The sequence below is a fragment of the Aquarana catesbeiana genome, linkage group LG03 (assembly GCF_042186555.1).
Source record: "Aquarana catesbeiana isolate 2022-GZ linkage group LG03, ASM4218655v1, whole genome shotgun sequence".
Lineage (NCBI taxonomy): Eukaryota > Metazoa > Chordata > Amphibia > Anura > Ranidae > Aquarana > Aquarana catesbeiana.
The window spans coordinates 707,596,453-707,621,926 of record NC_133326.1 but is presented as its reverse complement, the minus strand read 5'-3'; the positions used below and the strand labels follow the sequence as shown (position 1 = coordinate 707,621,926).

The window sequence follows — 25,474 nt, the reverse complement described above, 5'->3', positions numbered from 1 at the left end:
ACCCCCCCCCCCTCTATGGCTGCCATGTTAGGTTAAAGTGGAAGGTCAGGGACCAGTAAAACCACAGCTTAATGGCCTATTTTTAACATGCCTCCCCCCTCCACTTTTTCCTTCACGCAAAGCCACAACCCAATTAGGGGGAAAAGAGTGGGGTATTTCGGAAATGCAATAGTCAAAACCACCCAATCTATAAAAACATTCCACATTTTTTTTTTTTATTCTCATAAAAAGGACAAAGAAATCCATCAGACATTCATGACTTCTCCACATTGGACCATGAAACAAGAGATCCTTTGCAATCCCCTAGTTGTATGCTGATTTACATCCAACGTGTTTCTTGGACCAAAGTCTACTTTTTCAAGGACGTGCATGCAATTTAAACATTGAAGAGGCGCTGATGTGATGGTTCATAGTAGATTCAACAAATCTATAGCAAGGGGCATTAGTACAATTCTGAGAGTTTGGAAGGCACCTGAAATTGAGAACCACGCCTGTCCAGGAAAAGATCCTCACGAAAGGGTGGGCCCCATGAGATAGGTAGGATCTAATGTGATGGATCATAGTAGCTTGTTCAACAAACCTAAAGCAAGGGAAATTAGTAAAATGTTGAAAGATCAGAGGGTGCATGGTAACTAGGACAGCACATGTTCAGGAGAAGATCCTCAGGTAAGGGTAGGATCTCAGGTGATGGATCGTAAGCATTCAATAAATCTATATCCAGGGTAATTATTAAAATAGCAAAACATTAGAAGGCACCAGATATCGAGGACCACACATGTGTAGGAGAGGATCCTCAGAAAACGATAATCCCCATTTAAAGAGTAGGCTCTCATGCAGTGGATCACTGTAGATTGTTCCAAAAAAATCTTTATCAATGATCATTAGTAAAATATTGAGATATCAGAAGGCACCTCGTATGGAGAACCACACCTGTCCAGGAGAAGATCCTTAGGAAAGGGTAGGCCCCATGTAAAGGTTATGATCTAATGTGATGGATCATAGTAGATGGTGCAACAAATCTATATCGCTCATTAGTAAAATGTTGAAGATCGGAGGGCACCCAGTAACTAGGACAGCACTTGTCCAAGAGAAGATTCTCTGGAAAGGGTTGGCACCATACAAAGGGACCGCTGCCACCCACCTTTGAGATCCTCTTCAATGTTTGAATTGCAAAAGTCCTCTTTTTAAGGATGTGCATGCAATTCAAAAACGTAAGAGGATCTCCTGTGATGGCTAATAGTAGATTATTCAACAAATCTACAGTATCTCTCAAAAGTAAGTACACCCCTCACATTTTTAAAAATATTTTATTAAACCTTTTCATGTGACAACACTGAAGAAATGACACTTTGCTACAATGTAAAGTAGTGAGTGTACAGCTTGTATAACAGTGTAAATTTGCTGTCCCTTCAAAATAACTCAACACACAGCCATTAATGTCTAAACCGCTGGCAACAAATGTGAGTACACCCCTAAGTGATAATGTCCAAACTGGGCCCAAAGTGTCAATATTTTGTGTGTTCACCATTATATTCCAGCACTGCCTTAACCCCCTTGGGCAAGGAGTTCACTAGAGCTTCACTGGAGTCCTCTTACACTCCTCCATGACGACATCACGGAGATGGTGGATGTTAAGAGACCTTGCGCTCCTCCACCTTCCGTTTGAGAATGCCCCAGAGATGCTCAATAGGGTTTAGGTCTGGAGACATGCTTGGCCAGTCCATCGCCTTTACCCTCAGCTTCTTTAGCAAGGCAGTGGTTATCTTGGAGGTGTGTTTGGTCGTTATCATGTTGGATACTGCCCTGCGGCCCAGTCTCCGAAGGGAGGGCATCATGCTCTACTTCAGTATGTCACAGTACATGTTGGCATTCACGGTTCCCTCAATGAACTGTAGCTCCCCAGTGCCGGCAGCACTCATGCAGCCCCAGACCATGACACTCCCACCACCATGCTTGACTGTAGGCAGGACACACTTGTCTTTGTACTCCTCACCTGGTTGCCGCCACACACACTTGACACCATCTGAACCAACTAAGTTTATCTTGGTCTCATCAGGCCACAGGACATGGGACCAGTAATCCATGTCCTTAGTCTGTTTGTCTTTAGCAAACTGTTTGCGGGCTTTCTTTAGCATCATCTTTATAAGAGACTTCCTTCTGGGGTGACAGCCATGCAGACCAATGTGATGCAGTGTCCAGCATATGGTCTGAGCACTGACAGGCTGACCCCCCACCCCTTCAACCTCTGCAGCAATGCTGGCAGTACTCATATATCTATTTCCCAAAGACAACCTCTGGATATGACGCTGAGCACGTGCACACAACTTTTTTTGTTGACCATGGCGAGGCCTATTCTGAGTGGAACCTGTCCTGTAAAACCGTTGTATGGTCTTGGCCACGGTGCTGCAGCTCAGTTTCAGGGTCTAGGCAGTCTTCTTATAGCCTAGGCCATCTTTATGTAGAACAACAATTTTTTTCAGATCCTCAGAGAGTTCTTTGCCATGAGGTGTCATGTTGAACTTTCAGTGACCAGTATGAGAGTGATAACACCAAATTGAACACACCTGTTCCCCATTCACACCTGAGACCTTGTAACACTAACGAGTCACATGACACCGGAGAGGGAAAATGGCTAATTGGGCCCAATTTGGACATTTTCACTTAGGGGTGTATTCACTTTTGTTGCCAGCGGTTTAGACATTAATGGCTGTGTGTTGAGTTATTTTGAGGGCAGCAAATTTACACTGTTCTACAAGCTGTACACTCACTACTTTACATTGTAGCAAAGTGTCATTTCTTCAGTGTTGTCACATGAAAAGATATAATAAAATATTTACAAAAATGTGAGGGGTATACTCACTTTTGTGAGATACTGTATATCAAGGGTCAGTAGGAAAATGCAGAGAGATTAGAAGGCACCAGAGATAGAGGATTGCACATGTCTAGGAGAAGATTCTCAGAAAAGGGTAGGCCTCATGTGAAGGGTAGGATCTCTTGTGAGGGGTCATTGTTGATTGTTAAAAAAAAATCTACATTAGTAGTCATTAGTAAAATGTCGAGAGATCAGAAGGCACCTAGTATGGAGGACCACACCTGTCCAGGAGAAGATCCTCAGGAACCGGTAGACCCTATGTGAAGGGTAGGATCTCATGTGATGCACCATAACAAAGGGACTGCTGCCATCCACCTTTGAAATCCTCTTCAATGTTTGAATTGCAAAAGTCCTCTTTAGCAATTTACACATTGAATATGATCTTGTGATGGATCATTGTAGATTACAGTATATCAGTGCTCATTAATAAACTGTCAAAAGATCAGAAGGCACCAGAGATTGAGGACCACGTCTAGGAGAAGATCCTCAGGAAAACGTAGGCCCCATCTGAAGGGTAAGGATGTCATGTGATGGGTCATTGTAGATTATTCAACCAATCTACATCAATGTTCATTTGCAAAATGTTGAGAGATCAGAAGATACCTGGTATGGAGGACCACATCTGTCCAGAAGATCCTCAGAAAAGGGTAGACCCCATGTGAAGGGTAAGATCTCTGGTCATGGATCATAGGCCCCATGTGAAGAGTAGAATCTCAGCGGATGGATTATATCTTTCAACAAATTTATATCAATGTTCATTAGAGAAATGTTGGGAGATCAGATCTAGGAGCACACATGTGCAGGAGAAGTTCCACAGGAAAGGTTATAGGGGCCACTGGGCCTGACACTACCCAGGCATCCACCTTTCAGATCCTCTTCAATGTTTGAATTGCAAAAGTCCACAGTTTATGAAGGCACATGCAATTTAAACTTTGAAGAATATCTCATGCTTTGGATCACAGTACATGGTTTAACAAATCTACATCTATGGTCATTAGTAGAATGTTGAGGAATTATAGGGCACCCAGCAGCGAGGACCACACAAGACCAAAAAAAGATGCCCAGGGAAGGGTAGACACCATGTGAAAGGTAGGCTCTCATGTGATGGATCATTGTAGATTTATCAACAACTTTACAGTATACCAGAGGCCATTAGTAAAATGTCTAGTGATCAGAAGACATCAGAGATTGAGAACCACACATGTTTAGGAGAAGATCCTCAGAAAAAGGTAGGCCTCATGTGAAGGGTAGGATCTTGTGGTGGGTCATTGTAGATTTCTTTTAACCATACCACATTATGCTGAGAGATCAGAAGGCACCCAGGATCAAGACCACACCTTTTCAGGAGGAGAGCCTCAGGAAAAGGTAGGCCTCATGTGAAGGGTAGGATCGCAGAGAATGGATTATAATCACTCAACAAATTTATATCAAAAGTCATTAGAGAAATGTTGAGGGATCAGATTGCTAGAAACACACGTCTAATATCACCCACCTTTGAGATCCTCTTCAATGTTTGAATTGTAAAAGTCCACATTTTAGGGAGGCACTTGCAATTTAAACTTTGCAGATGATCTCATGTTTTGGATCACAGTACATAGTTCAACAAATCTACATCTATAGTTTTAAATAGAATGTTGAGAGATCAAAAGGTACCCAGTATCGAGGACAACACAAGACCAAAAGAAGATCTTCAGGAAAGGGTAAACACCGTGTGAAAGGTATCATGTGATGAATCATTGTAGATTGTTCAACAAGTCAACATCAATGGTCATTAGAAAAATGTAAAGAGATCAGAAAGCACCTGGTATTGATGACCACGCATGTCCAAGACAAGATCCTCAGGAATGGGTAGGTCCCATACAAATAGGCCACCCAACCTGCCACCACCTACCTTAGAGATCATCTTCAGTGTGTGTAGTTGGAGCCTACTGTTTCCTGAAGATCTTCTTCTGGACATGTGTAGTCCTTGCTATCACGTGCCTTCTGATTAGCATTTTACTAATGACCATTGATGATGACTTGTTTGTCTACAGCAGGGGTCTCAAACTGGTGGCCCTCCTGCTTTTGCAAAACTACAAGTCCCATGAGGTATTGCAAGGCTGACAGGTATAAGCATGACTCCCACAGGCAGAGGCATGATGGGACTTGTAGTTTCGCAACAGCTGGAGGGCCTCCAGTTTGAGACCCCTGATCTACAGTGATCGATCACATGACATCCTCGTCAATTTGTGACTTGCATGTGCATCCTTGAAGTGGACTTTATGCCAAGGAACATATGGGATGAAAATCAGCAAGTAATGAATCTCTTGTCCCATGTTCTGCTGAATAAAAGTCAAGAAAGTCAGATGTTTGTCTTTTTTATGAAAAAATAAATAAAATTTGGAATATTTTTTATATGAATCCTACTCTTTTCCCGATTTGGAGTTAAGATTGTATGGAAGAAAAAAAAAAAAACTCTACCTCGTGACCATGACAACTATTTCCCAGAATCCTTCTTCCTCCCAATTCTATAATTGGCTCAATTACTCTCCTGTAAGTCTGTACCCAAGCTGGACTTCATATTCCAGGCGGTCTGTTTAATGTAACACGGCATCACCACCAACGACCTTGGCGTTAATTCACCGGGCATTTAAACTTCAGCTTTGGTGTTGGATGTCAGGGATGAAATCTAAGCCCAATGATGTGCTTATAATAATGGCAGACCCATCCATCAGGCACCCATTTTGAAAGATTTCAGCAGCTGCAGTGGAATAACTGATATCGCTGAAGGGTCTCCGGTTCAGTGCGGTGAAACACTCGCAACATACAGGGCAGACGTGGAAGATATTGTTTTTCTTCTTTTTTCAACAACACGGGAATCTAAGCATAGTGAGAGCTGAAGATTTATGCTATATAATAATATACATACTGTATATATCCAGAACTATAATTATAGGTAATGGATGCCAGCAAAAATACGCTGCCGACAAACTGGCGTACGCAAGATCGAAAAAGCAGTCGTTCAGGGAGAGATAGAAGACTGAAGAGACCCTGACTAGACTAGGGGGGTTAGTTATGGCCTGTATATGTACTATAATATTACAGTTGGGGAATTTTATTCCTCGATTATTTAAAGGACAACACAAGGTGAGAACTGCAGAGCATTCCAGAAACCTAACTTGCCATATCCCACAATGGTGAGATTTTCCTGCAGTAGTTTGTGTCTCTGCCCCTCCCACAATGGTGAGATTTCCCTCCAGCAGTTTGTGTCTCTGTCCCTCCCACAATGGTGAGATTTCCTGCAGTAGTTTGTCTCTGCCCCTCCCACAATGGTGAGATTTCCTGCAGTAGTTTGTGTCTCTGCCCCTCCCACAATGGTGAGATTTCCTGCAGTAGTTTGTGTCTCTGCCCCTCCCACAATGGTGAGATTTCCTTGCAGTAGTTTGTCTCTGCCCCTCCCACAATGGTGAAATCTCCCTGCAGTAGTTTGTGTCTCTGCCCCTCCCACAATGATGGGATGTCCCTGCAGTAGTTTGTGTCTCTGCCCCTCCCACAATGGGGAGATTTCCCTGCAGTAGTTTGTGTCTCTGCCCCTCCCACAATGGTGAGATTTCCCTGCAGTAGTTTGTGTCTCTGCCCCTCCCACAATAATGAGATTTCCCTGCAGTAGTTTGTGTCTCTGCACCTCCTACAATGGTGAGATTTCCCTGCAGTAGTTTGTCTCTGCCCCTCCCACAATAATGAGATTTCCCTGCAGTAGTTTGTGTCTCTGCCCCTCCCACAATGGTGAGATTTCCTGCAGTAGTTTGTGTCTCTGCCCCTCCCACAATAATGAGATTTCCCTGCAGTAGTTTGTGTCTCTGCCCCTCCCACAATGGTGAGATTTCCTGCAGTAGTTTGTGTCTCTGCCCCTCCCACAATGGTGAGATTTCCCTGCAGTAGTTTGTGTCTCTGCCCCTCCCACAATGGTGAGATTTCCCTGCAGTAGTTTGTGTCTCTGCTCCTCCCACAATGTTGAGGTTTCTTGCAGTAGTTTGTGTCTCTGCCCCTCCCACAATGGTGAGATTTCCTGCAGTAGTTTGTGTCTCTGCCCCTCCCACAATAATGAGATTTCCCTGCAGTAGTTTGTGTCTCTGCCCCTCCCACAATGGTGAGATTTCCTGCAGTAGTTTGTGTCTCTGCCCCTCCCACAATAATGAGATTTCCCTGCAGTAGTTTGTGTCTCTGCCCCTCCTACAATGATGGGATGTCCCTGCAGTAGTTTGTGTCTCTGCCCCTCCCACAATGGGGAGATTTCCCTGCAGTAGTTTGTGTCTCTGCCCCTCCCACAATGGTGAGATTTCCCTGCAGTAGTTTGTGTCTCTGCCCCTCCCACAATAATGAGATTTCCCTGCAGTAGTTTGTGTCTCTGCACCTCCTACAATGGTGAGATTTCCCTGCAGTAGTTTGTCTCTGCCCCTCCCACAATAATGAGATTTCCCTGCAGTAGTTTGTGTCTCTGCCCCTCCCACAATGGTGAGATTTCCCTGCAGTAGTTTGTGTCTCTGCCCCTCCCACAATGGTGAGATTTCCTGCAGTAGTTTGTGTCTCTGCCCCTCCCACAATGGTGAGATTTCCCTGCAGTAGTTTGTGTCTCTGCCCCTCCCACAATGGTGAGATTTCCCTGCAGTAGTTTGTGTCTCTGCCCCTCCCACAATGGTGAGATTTCCCTGCAGTAGTTTGTGTCTCTGCCCCTCCCACAATGGTGAGATTTCCCTGCAGTAGTTTGTGTCTCTGCCCCTCCCACAATAATGAGATTTCCCTGCAGTAGTTTGTGTCTCTGCCCCTCCCACAATGGTGAGATTTCCTGCAGTAGTTTGTGTCTCTGCCCCTCCCACAATGATGGGATTTCCTGCAGTAGTTTGTGTCTCTGCCCCTCCCACAATGGTGAGATTTCCTGCAGTAGTTTGTGTCTCTGCCCCTCCCACAATGATGGGATTTCCCTGCAGTAGTTTGTGTCTCTGCCCCTCCCACAATTAAAGCAGGAAAACTCATCTCACATAACAAGTAACCTTTAATTCATTTCAAAGGCTGCAGAAAGTTGTCACTGGTGTTTAAGTCACATGGTATGTAAATTAAAGCTTGATTTCCCAGCATCCTCTGCTCTCTGTATAATGTACAGTCCATTCATCATATCGGCCATCACATAAAATCTCACCCACTTTGTAAATATTTTTTTTATTATTGCACAACTGACCAGTGTATAAAAAAATATAATGCTGAATAAAAATATATTAAACATAACGATTCAACATGTGTAGTGCAAAGAAACTTTAACAAGTGCAAAACGTAACAGGAAATAAATACTGAACAGAAACAACTGGGGGAGGTATAAAACAGTCCCGAGGAACGCTGCCCCCTATTGGTCACCACTAGAAGTGTAACTGCCAGATAAATGGAGGAGGCCAGACACAGCCTCCAACTCAGAGAATGTGTATGGACCATTCCCGTGTATCACACTGTGAGTGCATCCTGACTCAGGGAAGCTCCTCCCACTCTCCACAGGGCCCGATGACTCAGGGAGGCTCCTCCCACTCTCCACAGGGCCTGACAAATCAAGGAGGCTCCTCCCACTCTCCACAGGGCCCATCGACTCAGGGAGGCTCCTTTCACTCTCCACAGGGCCCATCGACTCAGGGAGGCTCCTCCCACTCTCCGTAGGGCCCGTCGACTCAGGGAGGCTCCTCCCACTCTCCGCAGGGCCCGTCAAATCAGGGAGGCTCTTCCCACCCTCCGCAGGGCCCGTCAAATCAGGGAGGCTCCTCCCACCCTCCGCAGGGCCCGTCGACTCAGGGAGGCTCCTCCCACCCTCCGCAGGGCTCGTCGACTCAGGGAGGCTCCTCCCACCCTCCGCAGGGCTCGTCGACTCAGGGAGGCTCCTTCCAGTCTCCGCAGGGCCCGTCGACTCAGGGAGGCTCCTCCCACCCTCCGCAGGGCCCGTCGACTCATGGAGGCTCTTCCCACCCTCCGCAGGGCCCGTCGACTCAGGGAGGCTCTTCCCACTCTCCAAAGGGCTCGTCGACTCAGGGAGGCTCTTCCCACTCTCCAAAGGGCCCGTCGACTCAGGGAGGCTCTTCCCACTCTCCAAAGGGCCCGTCGACTCAGGGAGGCTCTTCCCACTCTCCAAAGGGCTCGTCGACTCAGGGAGGCTCTTCCCACTCTCCAAAGGGCTCGTCGACTCAGGGAGGCTCTTCCCACTCTCCAAAGGGCCCGTCGACTCAGGGAGGCATTTCCCACTTCCCGAAGTGAACAATGGCTTGAGGAGGTCCCTCACATTTCCTGAAGGAAACACTGGCTCAATGAGGCTCCTCCTACTTCCTGAAGTGTGAACTGGCTCAAGGAGGCTCCTCCCATTTACTGAAGGGTACACTGGTTGAATGAGGCTCCTCCTACTTCCCGAAGTGTAAACTGGCTCAGGGAGACTCCTCCCATTTACTGAAGGGCACACTGGTTGAATAAGGCAACTCCTACTTCCTGAAGTGGACGCAGGCTCAAGGAGGCTCCTCCTGCGTCTCAAAGGACACACTGGCTTAAAGGCGCTTCCCTGACTGTCCAAAGTGCTCTCTGGATTTTTAGGGGTGTGGACAGCTTCACCAGATGTACTAGTAAACTTTTCTGGGTTTGACTCTACTGAACAGTCCATCTCAGAGGACTTCAATGTCCCTTCTTGGTTGGCGACTGCTGCAGTATTTGGGTCTTCCGGATTTGCAGAGATCTGCGATCCTTCAGCGTTTGGCACGAATATTCCAGGAGACACAATGGGAGGAGGAGTTGCCAGCCTAAAAAGCCCGAACATCTGAAAAAAAAAAAAAAACCACACACCACAAAAAGTCATTAAGAAACTGTCCTACCTGGGTTTGCCCTTTTGAAGAGGTGCCAGAGTTGTGGTAGCAGGGAGATAAAGTTTACCAACATGTCTCAGGACTGCCAATCTCCCTTCATCAGGGCTCAAAAGCTCATGCTTCCTATAGGATTCTCCTCCGAAGACTCCTGGGGAGTGTTTTATAAGGGGAGACTTTGCCTCAGAATTCTCCTTTTGGCATAAGTCTATCATGAACATTATAGAATTTTCCCCAGGTGTGCTTAGAGGAGAGTCCTATAGGAGGCATGAGCATTTTCAGCTGAGCACTGATGAAGAGAAGCTGCCCAGCCCTAAAAAGCATTGGATGTTTTCATGTTTAGCCCTGATGAAAGGGAATTGTCGACCCCTGAAATGCATTAGCCATTTGCATTCAAGTCCTTATAAAGGGGGATTGTTGACCCCTGAAATGCAATGGTAATTTTCACTTGAACCCTGATAAGGGGGGATTGTCACCCCTGAAACACATTGGTTTTCATTTGAGCCCTAAAAAAAGCATGACTATCTGAAATTAAACTTACCAATGCATTTTTGGGACAGTCCTTATGAAGGGAGATTGCTGCCCCCTGAAAACGTGTTTGTTATTTCCATTTGAGCCCTGATAAAGAGATTGTTGACACCCAAAACACGTTGGTAACCTTCATGTGAGCTCTAATGAAGGGGGATTAATAGCCCCCAACCCTCACTGGTTGGTTCCTGAAACACATTGGCTGTGAAGAGGGAAGAGAGAGGAAGAGAAGGGTGGAGTTGAGAAAAAGGGGGAAGGTAGCTCAGGAGGAGGAGGAGGTGAAGGACAAGGAGGGAGTTCCCCGGGAGAGAAGATAGGGGTCTGATTTCTATGGGTAAACTAAGTGAAAAATAAGGCTCTTCAAGGTAGCAGTAAAGCATTATTGAAGTCATAAGGTAGACCCAGGGTTTCCAAAGGAGTTCACACTTTTTGACTCCATCTAGGAGAACTGCTTCTATTTTGGCGTGAATTGTGGCTCTGGTAACTCTTGGTGGTTTTCTTTTCTACCGTCATGAAGAGGGATTGTGTCCCCCCCCCCCCCCCCGCAACTTGTTGATAACCTTAATTTGAGCCCTGATTAAGGGAAACTGTCAGCCCTGAAACACGTAATTTTTTTATTTTCGTCCTGATGAAGGAGGGACCTTTGGCTTCGAAACGTGTTGCTCATTTTCATTCAAGCCATGACAGAGGATTGTGAGTCCCTGATTGCCTTTTACACATTTTGATTTCTAATAAACGACTAGGAGCTCTTGAGATTGGTGCTCTTTCTCGGTATTATTTTGCTTTTTCAATCCGGCAAAGGCCGGTTGTCAAGCCCAACCACCACAAAACAGATCTAAGTGCAGCGCCTTCCATCTACCTGTTCAGGTACTGCTCATGTAGGGGGGAACACTTACATTGTAGGCTGTGGGAGACAGGTAGTTGTACACTCGATGTCCGGGGGGCTGTAACGGGTCGGTGTAGAAATATTCTCCATTGTTTGCAGGGAATCCTGGATTAGAAGGAAAAAAAAAAAGAAGGAGGATGATCACAACAACCCAGACAGATGGTTAGAAGGATGGTACAGACTGGTAGGCATGTTGGCAAAAGGTATGTCTACTTATGTTGTACCTTACAGTATATAACACAAACTACTGCAGGAGAATTTCACAGTTGTGGGAGGGGCAGAGACACAAACTACTACAGGGAAACCTCACCATTGTGGGAGGGGCAGGGACACAAACTACTTCAGAAAATCTCACCATTGTGGGAGGGGCAGAGACACAAACTACTTCAGAAAATCTCACCATTGTGGGAGGGGCAGAGACACAAACTACTGCAGGAAACTTCACTGTTGTGGAAGGGGCAGAGACACAAACTACTGCAGGAAGATCTCACCATTGTGGGAGGGGCAGAGACACAAACTACTGCAGGAAACTTCACTGTTGTGGGAGGGGCAGAGACACAAACTACTGCAGGAAGATCTCACCATTGTGGGAGGGGCAGAGACACAAACTACTGCAGGAAACTTCACTGTTGTGGGAGGGGCAGAGACACAAACTACTGCAGGAAGATCTCACCATTGTGGGAGGAGCAGAGACACAAACTACTGCAGGGAAACCTCACTGTTGAGGGAGGGGCAGAGACACAAACTACTGCAGGAAACTTCACTGTTGTGGGAGGAGCAGAGACACAAACTACTGCAGGAAGATCTCACCATTGTGGGAGGGGCAGAGACAAACTACTGCAGGGAAACCTCACCATTGTGGGAGGGGCAGAGACACAAATTACTGCAGGAAGATCTCACCATTGTGGGAGGGGCAGAGACACAAACTACTTCAGAAAATCTCACCATTGTGGGAGGGGCAGAGACAAACTACTGCAGGAAATCTCACCATTGTGGGAGGGGCAGAGACACAAACTACTGCAGGGAAACCTCACTGTTGTGGGAGGGGCAGAGACACAAACTACTGCAGGAAGATCTCACCATTGTGGGAGGGGCAGAGATACAAACTACTACAGGGAAACCTCACCATTGTGGGAGGGGCAGAGACACAAACTACTTCAGAAAATCTCACCATTGTGGGAGGGGCAGAGACAAACTACTGCAGGAAATCTCACCATTGTGGGAGGAGCAGAGACACAAACTACTGCAGGGAAACCTCACCATTGTGGGAGGGGCAGAGACACAAATTACTGCAGGGAAATCTCACCGTTGTGGGAGGGGCAGAGACACAAATTACTGCAGGAGCATCTCACCAGCTGAATATTTTACCTTGCTCCCTCCGGATCTGCATTTGGAGGGTCTCTGTCTTTTGAAATGCAGCCACAGCAGCGTAGTAAGCCTCAAAAGAAGGGTGATACAGAATGCGGGGGTGATATGACATGGGGTTGCCCGCCCCCGTAAAGTGCCCTGTACAGTGAAGGAGAAAGTTTACAGACTTGGTCATTGCTTTTTCATACAATTCCTTCAGCAATACACAAGAGGAGACAGACTGACTCACCTACCTGGTGCTGCACAGGTAGGTACATATCTGCCCCAGAGTCTCGGCGCTGCAGCATCTTCCACTGATCTCGCCTGCTCATTTGAAGACCTGGGCAACAGAGTGTGGCCAATCAGCACACAGATGGGAGGATGAGACAGAAGAAGGCGCTGCATTCCCACCCGCACATTGCAAGCCTCACCTGATACCCTCCCGGCTTTGTGACTCTTCTTCGTCCTCGTCAGAGTTGCTGTCGGACTCGGGCTGCTCAGAGAACATCTTCCGCCGTCAAGAGGCAACTTGCTGGTTGCCACCAGTGGCTGCAACAAACAGGAAAAATACCACACTATGGCCAGTAGATGGAGCCGACAAATCAACGTATTATGCTAAATAATGGGGCTGGGTGAATGCTTGCGACATTGGACCAACACTTTTTTTTTTTTTTAACAGGCCCTCAATCTATGCAGCAGATTCTCAAAAGCATATAATTAGGATAACATTTTTTTTTTTAAAGTTCATGCAGGGACACAGGCATATAGTTGGGATATACTGCCACCTACAGGAGTACTGGACACTAGCAAATAGAAAAATCATAAGCCAGCTTCCATCACAACTTTTCAACCCATCATGCCTTAGTTTTGTGGAAAAGCAGTACCAAGGGCATGAACATAAACAGGGAGTTATGGGACCTGTGTCCCCCAATGCACTCCAAAAAAATGGATTTTACTACAAATACCAAAACCACATTTTCTGCCTCACTTACTGAGGGACACAGGAATTCAGATACCGATGGGACATCCAAAAGCGGTTTAACAAAAAAAAAAAAAAAAAAAAAAAAAAACACCAAACACCTTGACCTGACCAGGAGAACCACAGATAATAGCCCAGGAACCGCCTGAAGGACCAATGCCCAAACCTAATGGATGAGGTTAGGCCCCCTGGTAAATAGGGAAACCCACAGATACTACCAAGTGAAGAGCACAGAGGACCAGACCAATGTTCCAGACCAAGTGGAAGCCACTGCCAATGGGTAATAACTCTACGTGGAAAGGGAAACCCAAATACTGGTCAACCAAAACCCAACACTAACAGGTAGAACAGTAACAACTTCCCAATAGTGGAGAATAGCCCACAGGCTGGTGTGGCATCTCAAAAAACAAAACACTAGAGGGAACCCCTAGACAAAAACAAACGTCAAAAGGAATGAAAGAACATACAAGAAAAGACCAACCAGTCAACATAGTAAGGCCTAGGATTTACTATCTCCAACCCTAAGGAGCCAGGGCATAATCCTCTTTGACCAAAAGGAGGTTGTCTAGCCAAGCAAAAAACCTTGCAAGTGAGGTACATAGTTGGTTAAATAAAGTTGTTGGTTGATTCAGTTCTACACGTACAGCATTAGTACAAGACAGGAGCCCACAGGAGTGAGAAGAAAGTCCAATAGACAACCCAAGAATTTGCCATTGAGGATGCAATCTCACGCAGTCAAATAACAGAGGACAAGGTGCAAGGAAGGCACCCCACAAGGCAAGGCAGACACAAGAGTAGGCCAGATTTAAAACACTGAAGGAAACCATCAAATATCCAGGGAACGAGGATTAAAACATCCTCATGACACCCCTAGATGACTGGGTCCTGCAAACAAAAAGTTGCAGAACTTGCCGCAGTGAAGGGTAGGAATATAAACCGAAACCCAAGAACATTTACACAATTAAGGACACGATTAAGAAAGGAATCTGGAAGGACCCCCCCAAAGAGACTGCTAATCAGTCTAGGAAAAGGTCATCAGAACAAACACTGTCCCCCAATGTATAAGTTAGCACTCTGAGGAACAACTGGTGTGCTCAAACAATGAGGGTCCAGGGCTTCATACAAAAGGGGACTGCTAGACCCGGTCTACCCTATAGATTAGGGATTCCTTCTGAAGTGTAGGAACCTTGAAGAGTCCTAAGTACTGCAAGAGGCTATGTAGAACCAGAAAAAGAAGACCTTTCTGAGGAAGGGCATGGAAGCCCATATGGGGCACAGCTCCCCAACATAGGATAGGACAAGGCTTGGGAGTAAGGAGTCCCAGGTTGGGAGGGACTCAGATGGGGTAAGTGTACAGCCTCATGAAATAACACAGGGGAAATAAGGACAAGGACTGGAGTAAGAGGTCCCAGGAAGAGAGGGACTCCGATAGGGGAAAGTGTAGGGCCTCATGAAGTAACACAGGAGAAATAATGAGGAGAAACTGAAAAGGGGCCCAGGAAGCACTCAAATGCTGGAAAGGGAAGCTGTCCAAGGACCCACCAGGATACACAGCCAACCCCTCACTTATAAAAGTGGGTATTATTAGACGTTGGAGATTGAACCCTTCACTTATAAAACTAGGGATTATTAGACCTCTGAGATCAAGCTCTTCACTTATAAAAAGTGGGGATTAGTAGACCTGAGACAGAGCCCTACAGGTTAACTGATCTGCAGGCTGGAGGCCTCAGGGACACCTGCTGACGACGTAGATGTAGGGGAGTGATGAGATTCAACCAAATGCTCCTTAGAATGCTTGTGGGAGGCAGGAAACTGCTCTGACCTCCCGTGGCATTGCTGATAATGTCTAGCATGAGGGCTCAAAAGATGACATCCCTCAAAGGCCAAATGGTCTCTGGATAGGTTATCAGTATCCCAGCTGCATAGGGACTCCAGACATTTGCTCTACCCACTCTGTGTAATGGAATCTGTTGTGGAAATTTTTATTAATGAATGTTGTCAGATGTCCCCCAATGCCAGTTTTGCTGTAATACGCTCATGGGAGCGTATTCACACATACAGACGTTGGTGGAAGACCATTGACTTCAGAAACCTTCCCATGGACACGGCAGATCTGTTTGCTCTTTTAATTTTGTTTATGCCTCACCAAGGGACTGGCCACTTCATGGCGACTGCATCTACGCTCCTAAGTAAGCAGATCTGCGCACATGGGAACCATAGCATAACCATACAAAATGATGGCCCACTCAGCCATGATAAAGTACGGCTCGCGTCATTGGTAGCAGTGGGAGTGTGCACATGATCATATTCAGAGCCCTATAAGTAGTGTTCAAATTGTGAGACACTTTGTGTCTCACAAGACGCTTGCCGCATGGCTCTGCACATGACCATCTGCACACGTCACTACTGTATTTCTATCTGAATATATACATGTATGTGATTGGTTCTTTTGAAAGAATACAAGTGTCTGATTGGCTGATTCTGAAGCCACCACCTTGCTTTGTTATTCATGTTTATAGTTTAAATAAACAGAGCTGGCTATTCTCTGGAGGATTCTGCTAAGCTCAACGTGATACCAGCATCTGTGTTACTTGGAGATATACAAGCATGCTTTCCCGGCATTATACAAGAGAGCCATTTTTGTGCTTCTAAGCGCAAAGAAACTATTTGCTTATAGGGAGAAGCTTAAAATTTCCCGGACAAATTCCACCCCAGCTTAGGAGAGATCTAGAGAGAAGGAACTCACTCAGACAAGGTTCCACAGACTAAGGTCCCCACCAACACAGGCTGGAGGGCAGAACCAGCCAGTTCAAAATAAGACTTGAGAATGGATTCTAATTGCCTTGCAGTAAAATTCTTAAAAGTGAGCATGCCCTCCAACTGTCCAATGGTCTACTTATTAAAAGGTGGCACACCGGTTGACCAAAAGTGGTAACAGTCCAATTGTTAAATTACCATGCTCCAATGGGGCCCATCCCTTGCAGGGTGCTTCCAGTCTGCACAAAGAAAATGTTATGATAGCAGATATGCCGGGAAGGTCTTTTGGGTGATCATATGCAGATCTCAATTGGGGTGGGACCTCAGAAGCCTGGGGTGGCTCTTAAGACAAACACTGCTGGAACTCTGACTCAAATGTGGTTACGGAACTAGAGGTCTGTCTTGATCAAGAACTTCTGAAGTATAAGAAATAAAGTCTGTGGATGAAGAGTCCTGGTGAGGCCTAATATGGCTAACGTATGCCACAAGTAGCGCATATCTGTACAAAAAAAAGTCCTGTGTTGACTTGGAGGTCTCCGAGGATCAGGTTGGAGATGCAGCCTCACCCAACGGAGTGGAAGATGGCTCCAAGAAGGAGGTCCTTATACTGACACAGGTACGGTCTTCTAGAATACAGGCAAAGTTTCCTTCAGAAGATACACTCTCTGGACCACTAGGAGAATATGGGCTGGGGTCACCCGTGAAGGCAGGACTGTCCCCTGTGTGTCTCTGCACAGTAACAGTAAGCACCTACGCCCAAAGTGTGAGGTAAGACCTTAGTACTCACCCAGGGCCGCAGTGAGGGTGAAGGTCAGAAAGTCAGGAGGTGACCAGGTCACTGTATGCGGGTAGTGATAATGGACTGGCGTCCAACAAGTTGCTTGAAAGCAGGAGCAGCAACAGGGTGGAGCTTCCTCTAGGCCAGAGGTCTCCAAAATTTGTAAACATAGGACCAGTTTACTGTCCTTCAGACTTTAGGGGGGCCGGACTTTGGCCATTAGGAGTAGAAAAGTTCCTGACATCAGTGGGGAAAAAAACAAATGCCCCATCATTTGTTTCAGTGGGAGAAATTGTGCCTCATCATTGGTGTCAGTGAGAAGTATAGTGTCCCATTGTTGGTGTCACTGGGAAAAATGTGCCCCATCATTGGACCACATTGTTGGTGTAAATGGAAGGAACTGTGCTCCATTTGTGGGTGTTATTGGGTCCCATTGTTGGTCTCATTGGGAGGAATAACATCCCATCATTGTGTGTTTTTGGGCCCTATTGCTGGTGTCATTGGTAAGACTAGCGCCCAATCATTGGGGTAATTGGGAGGAATAGAGTCCTATCACTGGGTGTTATAGGGACCCGTTGTTGGTCTCATTGGGAGGAATAGTGACCCATTGTTGGTGTCATTGGGCCTCACTGTTGCTGTTATTGGGAGAAATTGTGCCCCATCATTGGGCCCATTGGAAGGAATAGTGCCCCATCATTGGGCCCCATTTTTGGTGTCATTGGAAGAAAACGTGATCTGGATTATGGTCCCAAGGGCCACATCTGGCCCTCAGGCCACAGTTTGGAGACCAATGCTTCAGAGGTAGGGTCACCCCAGAAGCTGTACTGTGACTCCAGGATCTGGAGAGCGCTCCTCAGCTGACAAACACCACTGCAGAGCCCTGTGCCTAAAGGTCACATTACAAGCTTTTCCCGCAATCGTCCAGGCCAGAGGGGTCCGGGTACGGCTTACAAATCTCCACCACTTCAGGCAGCTACCAACTCAAGGAGGTGAGGAACCTGAATTGAAGAGTCCATGAAGATCAAAAGGAGGTCAACAAAAAAGATTGGTCAGTAGAGATAGAGAGAAGGTGCCGGTGTGTTGACAAAATGAGCAACCTGGCAGAATGTGCAACCTGCGTCACTTTCTGTGACATGGAATCAGCTGAATCGCAAAACCTTGCTCACTGCGCATGCGCAACGCGTCGTACATAGAGAAATTTGACTGACAAAATGCTCGACCGAGCAGGCGGGGCAGCAGACATCTTGCTACTATATTTATGTAGATAAGCTCACTCGATTGCTGAAATGAGTTTGCCAATTCAAAACAGGTTTGGTGTAGAAAGATGTCCGCTGCCCCGCCTGCTTACTGTAGATGTGATGAGGTCCAGTGTAAGGTGTACCAAGATGGGCTCAGTGACGTCAATTTTGTAAGTGTTAGTTGATTTCTGCCCTGCACATGCTCAGTAGTCGGTTGAGCATCTTGTCAGGCAAATTCCTCTGTGCACCGACGCCAGACACTGAAGACATGTATGACGTGTTACAGCTGATTCCACGGCACAGGAAGTGACCCGGTTTGCACATTCTGCCAGGTTGCTCATTTTGTCAGAACACCCATAACCCCCCCCCCCCCCCCTGAACACCAGGCAAAAATCTTAGGCATGCTGGGTGGAGGAGGGGTCATACTGGGGACTGGATGAGGTAGAAGTCTTCTGCAGGGGGCAGTATAACCCGACTGTCTGAATTCCTGCGTCCCTCAATGAACAAATATGAAGAATGATTTGCTGAGGAAAGCTGAACACAGAGAAGGACAATACCAAACCTACCGAAAAATCCATCAGAGGGCTACATAGACTGGAAGAATGATACCAATCAACATGCTGAGAGCACAACGCACAGTACAACCTCCCTACACCTAGTGCAACGCACAGTACAACCTCCCTACACCTAGTGCAACGCACAGTACAACCTCCCTACACCTAGTGCAACGCACAGTACAACCTCCCTACACCTAGTGCAACGCACAGTACAACCTCCCTACACCTAGTGCAACGCACAGTACAACCTCCCTACACCTAGTGCAACGCACAGTACAACCTCCCTACACCTAGTGCAACGTACAGTACAACCTCCCTACACCTAGTGCAACGTACAGTACAACCTCCCTACACCTAGTGCAATGTACAGAACAACCTCCCTACACCTAGTGCAACGTACAGCACAACTTCCGTACACCCAGCAATATGTTGCAATGCACAGTACAACTTCCGTACACCCAGCAATGTGGTGCAATGCACAGTACAACCTCCCTACACCCAGCAATGTGTTGCAATGCACAGTATAACCTCCCTACACCGAGCAATGCACAGTACAACTTCCCTACACCCAGCAATGTGGTGCAATGCACAGTACAACTTCCGTACACCCAGCAATGTAGTGCAATGCACAGTACAACCTCCCTACACCCAGCAATGTGGTGCAATGCACAGTACAACCTCCCTACACCCAGCAATGTGGTGCAATGCACAGTACAACCTCCCTACACCCAGCAATGTGGTGCAATGCACAGTACAACCTCCCTACACCCAGCAATGTGGTGCAATGCACAGTACAACCTCCCTACACCCAGCAATGTGGTGCAATGCACAGTACAACTTTCCTACACCCAGCAATGTGGTGCAATGCACAGTACAACTTCCGTACACCCAGCAATGTAGTGCAATGCACAGTACAACTTCCCTACACCCAGCAATGTAGTGCAATGCACAGTACAACTTCCGTACACCCAGCAATGTAGTGCAATGCACAGTACAACCTCCCCACACCCAGCAATGTAGTGCAATGCACAGTACAACCTCCCCACACCCAGCAATGTGGTGCAATGCACAGTGCAACCTCCATTAACCTAGCACTCTGGTATCATGCAAAGTACAACCTCCCTACACCTAGTGCAACGCACAGTACAACCTCCCTACACCCAGCAATGCACAGTACAACCTCCCTACACCCAGTAATGTGATGGAATGCACAGTGCACCCTCCCCCCTCCTGTAGCTCCATGCACAGTATAATCTCAGCACATACCAGGAATGTCTTTTTTTCAGGCGCCAGGAGGAAATCACGTGTCTCTCCCGCACTAAAGTTACACTTTACCTACCCAATGCTCCTGGATTTACTCCCCCTGCAGTTTCACCCCTCGGCCACTAGAGGCCACTGAGTGCTTTCCCTTCTCTCTACAAGTACAGCGCCTTCTGTCTACGGAGGTGACACACTGCCATCTTGTGTCCGTTTATCGGTATTACAACCAAATATTTATTTCTGTGGATTGCTCAGCTCTGCATGCAAACATCATGAGATCAGAGGACCCCAAACCTTACAGAGGACCCCAAACCTTACAGAGGACCCCAAACCTTACAGAGGACCCCGAACTTTACAGAGGACCCCGAACCTTACAGAGGATCCTGAACCTTACAGAGGAACCCAAACCTTACAGAGGACCCCGAACTTTACAGAGGACCCCAAACCTTACAGAGGACCCCGAACTTTACAGAGGACCCCGAACTTTACAGAGGACCCCAAACCTTACAGAGGACCCCGAACTTTACAGAGGACCCCAAACCTTACAGAGGACCCCGAACCTTACAGAGGACCCCGAACTTTACAGAGGACCCCAAACCTTACAGAGGACCCCGAACTTTACAGAGGACCCCAAACCTTACAGAGGACCCCGAACTTTACAGAGGACCCCGAACTTTACAGAGGACCCCAAACCTTACAGAGGACCCCGAACTTTACAGAGGACCCCGAACCTTACAGAGGACCCCGAACTTTACAGAGGACCCCGAACCTTACAGAGGACCCCGAACTTTACAGAGGACCCCAAACCTTACAGAGGACCCCGAACTTTACAGAGGACCCCAAACCTTACAGAGGACCCCGAACTTTACAGAGGACCCCGAACCTTACAGAGGACCCCGAACTTTACAGAGGACCCCAAACCTTACAGAGGACCCCGAACTTTACAGAGGACCCCAAACCTTACAGAGGACCCCGAACTTTACAGAGGACCCCAAACCTTACAGAGGACCCCGAACTTTACAGAGGACCCCAAACCTTACAGAGGACCCCGAACTTTACAGAGGACCCCGAACTTTACAGAAGACCCCAAACCTTACAGAGGACCCCGAACTTTACAGAGGACCCCGAACTTTACAGAGGACCCCAAACCTTACAGAGGACCCCGAACTTTACAGAGGACCCCAAACCTTACAGAGGACCCCAAACTTTACAGAGGACCCCGAACTTTACAGAGGACCCCGAACCTTACAGAGGACCCCGAACTTTACAGAGGACCCCAAACCTTACAGAGGACCCCGAACTTTACAGAGGACCCCGAACCTTACAGAGGACCCCGAACTTTACAGAGGACCCCAAACCTTACAGAGGACCCCAAACCTTACAGAGGACCCCGAACTTTACAGAGGACCCCAAACCTTACAGAGGACCCCGAACTTTACAGAGGACCCAAACTTTACAGAGGACCCAAACCTTACAGAGGACCCCGAACTTTACAGAGGACCCCGAACCTTACAGAGGACCCCAAACCTTACAGAGGACCCCGAACTTTACAGAGGACCCCGAACTTTACAGAGCACCCCAAACCTTACAGAGGACCCCGGACTTTACAGAGGACCCCAAACCTTACAGAGGATCCTGAACCTTACAGAGGAACCCAAACCTTACAGAGGAACCCAAACCTTACAGAGGACCCCAAACTTTACTGTACGAGTGTAGCACTAACTCACGGTGGAGCTGCTGGTTTAAAGCGGGCTGTTACCGTCACCTTGTTACCTGTAATTTCACCAATATCGTGTCTAGGGGTCTCCGTTGAGTTTACTGCAAGGCAATGTAGGCACCAGTCACTTAAGTACTTTTTCAATGCTTTAATGGGAGATAACTGGAAGAAGTAGCAGGAAAGAGGTAGAAGGAGAGTTGCAGGGGTGTTCAAATACCTTTTCTTGGCGTAGCGTCAAGGACTTTAAATCTTTAGGATGAATGTATCCTCAGCTTAGGATTAAATCTTTTGCCCGTCTGGATAGGTGTCTCTCACTGACCTAGCAGCTGGAACGCAGCACGAACAAAAAGTCTCTGCCACAGACTTTGGTGGGACAAACTCATACGATCCTCTGCCACAGGATGTAGTAGTTTTCGATGAACAGCAAACACAGTACCAGAACCTTTAAGCGCAATCTAGGATGCGTCCTCCAATTGAGTCACCAGGCCCCTCTCTAGACCAGCTTTCCGCATGGTTCCTTCCAAGACGGGTCCTCCTCTGGATTCTTCTCAATTGTCCAGCTTCTTCCCGTAGGACAGACAGCACAGGACCATCCCAGCAGTAGCAGGCCCCAGACAGACTTCTGGGCCTACCCGCCCAGCTGCAGCGGTGTAACCCTCCAAACCGGAGGGCCACGAGATAGCACTCACTGACACATACCTCTAGGCCAAGAGGGCCACGAGGTAAAAAGCTCTCAGAAACATGGCGTCTGCCCCATAAATACCCTCTCCCAGAATGCAACTCGGAGGACCACCTCCACCGAGTTATCTCCGGGACAGAAGAGCACCCATACACTTCAGCTTGTTGCTTTCCAACATTGACCCACGATGACAACGACACCCACAGGCGCAGTGTGGAACTGCACACAACACAGCCAAGCTGGAACAGAGGCTAAACTAACCTTAGATTAAACCTGAACAATGTATAGCACAGATGATCCATTAAATTTACCTATAAGCGGTAGATTAGAAATCTACCAGCGCTACACGAGAGTCACGTGTTAAATTTTACAGATATGTGCAGCCTAAAAAAAAAGTTCTCCCTCACATGAGGGTCTCTATAAGATTTTCCTCTTACATCAGAGGACTAGATTTGGTCTACAGGCTGAGGTTGGAGACCCCTGATTTAGGCAATTTAGTATTTTTTATAATTTGTAGTAGCGTTGGTCTAGTAGGGTGTACAATTTTTTTCACATATATAAGAATGTTCCCATTATCCATATTTGAAACATTTTGAAGATCTGGAAGGTCTCTTATTTTGGACAGTATTGGTTGGGAATGGGGCCAAAAGTTTGGGCTTCACTTCTCATATATCCAGGGAATTGGTTGTTGGTGGTCAGAAAATCTCCGTCTATGGGAAATGTATTTCTACATGTATTGAGGAAAGGGGCGTCATTGCTCAACACTGTCCCAACTGGTGAGAAAAGTCATGATGGTCCCCAGAGGTGTGAACCCCAAATAGAACATGGAGGGGTATCTATCGGCCAGCCCGGAGGATCCTTATCACCAGATCTGGTTGGCCATGGATGGATTGTATACTTTGTAGATCTTCAAGTCTACGTGTCTTCTGTCTACAAAACTGAAAAGTCACAGACTTTCCTCATTGGATCCAGGATAGTTTTGTATGAAGCTGCTTGTGGCAAACTTTCTGCCCCGTTGTTCCTCCACTATGGTCAGAGATGAACAGCTCTCCCTGGGTTGAGTTCACAGTCTTGTTCAAAGATTGCAAACTTTTCAAGGCATGCCATTGAAGTCTATGAGAGTCAAATCTTGATTCAGCTCTGGCCATTTGTCGGGCTTATAGGGACACTATGGTAAGACAAATGACACGAGAAGCACTGCACGGGCACATGGGAAGACGGCTTTATTCATTCTATTTTTTATATTCTATTGTGTTTTAATCTATTCTATTGTGTTTTTTTCATTTATTTTCTATTCTATTGTGTTCTATTCTTTTTTTTCTAATCTATTCTGTTTTAATCTCTTCTTATATATTGTGTTTTATTCTATTCTTTCATTTTCCATTCTATTCCTCTCAATTCTATTCTTTTATATTCTATTCTATTATTTTCCATTCTATTCTGTATTTGCAGACGATACTAAGCTAAGCAGGGCAATAACTTCTCCGCAGGATGTGGAAACCTTGCAAAAAGACCTGAACAAATTAATGGGGTGGGCGACTACATGGCAAATGAGGTTCAATGTAAAAAAATGTAAAGTAATGCATTTGGGTGGCAAAAATATGAATGCAATCTATACAATGGGGGGAGAACCTCTGGGGGAATCTAGGATGGAAAAGGACCTGGGGGTCCTAGTAGATGATAGGCTCAGCAATGGCATGCAATGCCAAGCTGCTGCTAATAAAGCAAACAGAATATTGGCATGCATTAAAAGGGGGATCAACTCCAGAGATAAAACGATAATTCTCTCGCTCTACAAGACTCTGGTCCGGCCGCACCTGGAGTATGCTGTCCAGTTCTGGGCACCAGTCCTCAGGAGGGATGTACTGGAAATGGAGAGAGTACAAAGAAGGGCAACAAAGCTAATAAAGGGTCTGGAGGATCTTAGTTATGAGGAAAGGTTGCGAGCGCTGAACTTATTCTCTCTGGAGAAGAGACGCTTGAGAGGGGATATGATTTCAATTTACAAATACAGTACTGGTGACCCCACAATAGGGATAAAACTTTTTCGCAGAAGAGAGTTTAATAAGACTCGTGGCCACTCATTACAATTAGAAGAAAAGAGGTTTAACCTTAAACTACGTAGAGGATTCTTTACTGTAAGAGCGGCAAGGATGTGGAATTCCCTTCCACAGGCGGTGGTCTCAGCGGGGAGCATTGATAGCTTCAAGAAACTATTAGATAATCACCTGAATGACCGCAACATACAGGGATATACAATGCAATACTGACACATAATCACACACATAGGTTGGACTTGATGGACTTGTGTCTTTTTTCAACCTCACCTACTATGTATGTACTATGTATGTAACTATTCTGTTTTATTTTATTCTATTCGGCAGCCTAAATAGGAATCATAATTTTATTTCACTTTTATACCTTACTGTATTTATTGCAATCTGTTTCCATCTTGAATTCCAAATCAATTTCGAATTCGAATTCAATTTCAAATAATTTGTTTTGTTATAATTTATTTCAGATTTGTTCATTTGTTCATTACTATTGTGATTCGGGAATTCAGATACGTCCGAACAATAAAAAATTCAGTGTGAATTTTGATTTGTAAGGAAACGAGTTGCATACATGTCGAATCAAGAGCCTTGCACCCTGGGAGGTTTGTATAAGCCCTCGAGCAGGGAAGCCTAGGGCAAGACTATTGTGCCCAAAAATGTTGTATGAAAACCCTGAAAAAAATGCACAAGGGTGCTGTGATCCTCCTCCAAAGAGAGAAGGTCTCATGATCAACATCAACATTTTTGGGCACAACAGGGTTTTCAGGGTTTTCATACAACATTTTTAGTTCATACATCTGTTTTGCGTTGGCTGAATCTTTTACTACCTAGAAAAATCCCGGGGGGTGTCTCACTGAGAGAACTGACTTTTTATTGTTAATCGTCAAGGATTATCCTAATAAGTGATGGCGCTTTTGGAATGACAAAACAGAAAAATAGGGACCTTATATAGTAAACAATAAGCA

General features: G+C 46.4%; 1 protein-coding gene across 2 annotated transcripts; it reads right to left on the bottom strand.

Annotated features, from left to right (window-relative positions):
• Positions 1–8,090: 8,090 nt before the first annotated feature.
• Positions 8,091–20,210, bottom strand: SAP25 (Sin3A associated protein 25). 2 transcript variants are annotated; one of them, XM_073624320.1, is made up of 5 exons: positions 20,066–20,210; positions 12,922–13,039; positions 12,512–12,830; positions 11,154–11,248; positions 8,091–9,686 (listed from the first exon to the last, which is right to left on the bottom strand). In XM_073624320.1, exons 3-5 carry the CDS (start codon positions 12,684–12,686, stop codon positions 8,250–8,252), a joined length of 1,707 nt encoding a protein of 568 aa, XP_073480421.1. In that variant the 5' UTR covers positions 12,687–12,830; positions 12,922–13,039; positions 20,066–20,210; the 3' UTR covers positions 8,091–8,249. The 2 variants fall into 2 exon arrangements, with proteins under 2 accessions (XP_073480421.1, XP_073480422.1); XM_073624321.1 differs by having other exon boundaries at positions 12,512–13,039.
• Positions 20,211–25,474: the final 5,264 nt, after the last annotated feature.

What these genes read in the sequence shown, in the direction of transcription:
- SAP25 (XM_073624321.1), bottom strand. Translation starts at nt 12,686, where the DNA reads ATGACCAAGTCTGTAAACTTTCTCCTTCACTGTACAGGGCACTTTACG. An exon ending in GCAGATCCGGAGGGAGCAAG is followed by an intron (nt 11,249 to 12,511) that starts GTAAAATATTCA and finishes CTTCTAATCCAG; the next exon opens with GATTCCCTGCAAACAATGGA. An exon ending in TGTCTCCCACAGCCTACAAT is followed by an intron (nt 9,687 to 11,153) that starts GTAAGTGTTCCC and finishes TTTTTTTTTCAG; the next exon opens with ATGTTCGGGCTTTTTAGGCT.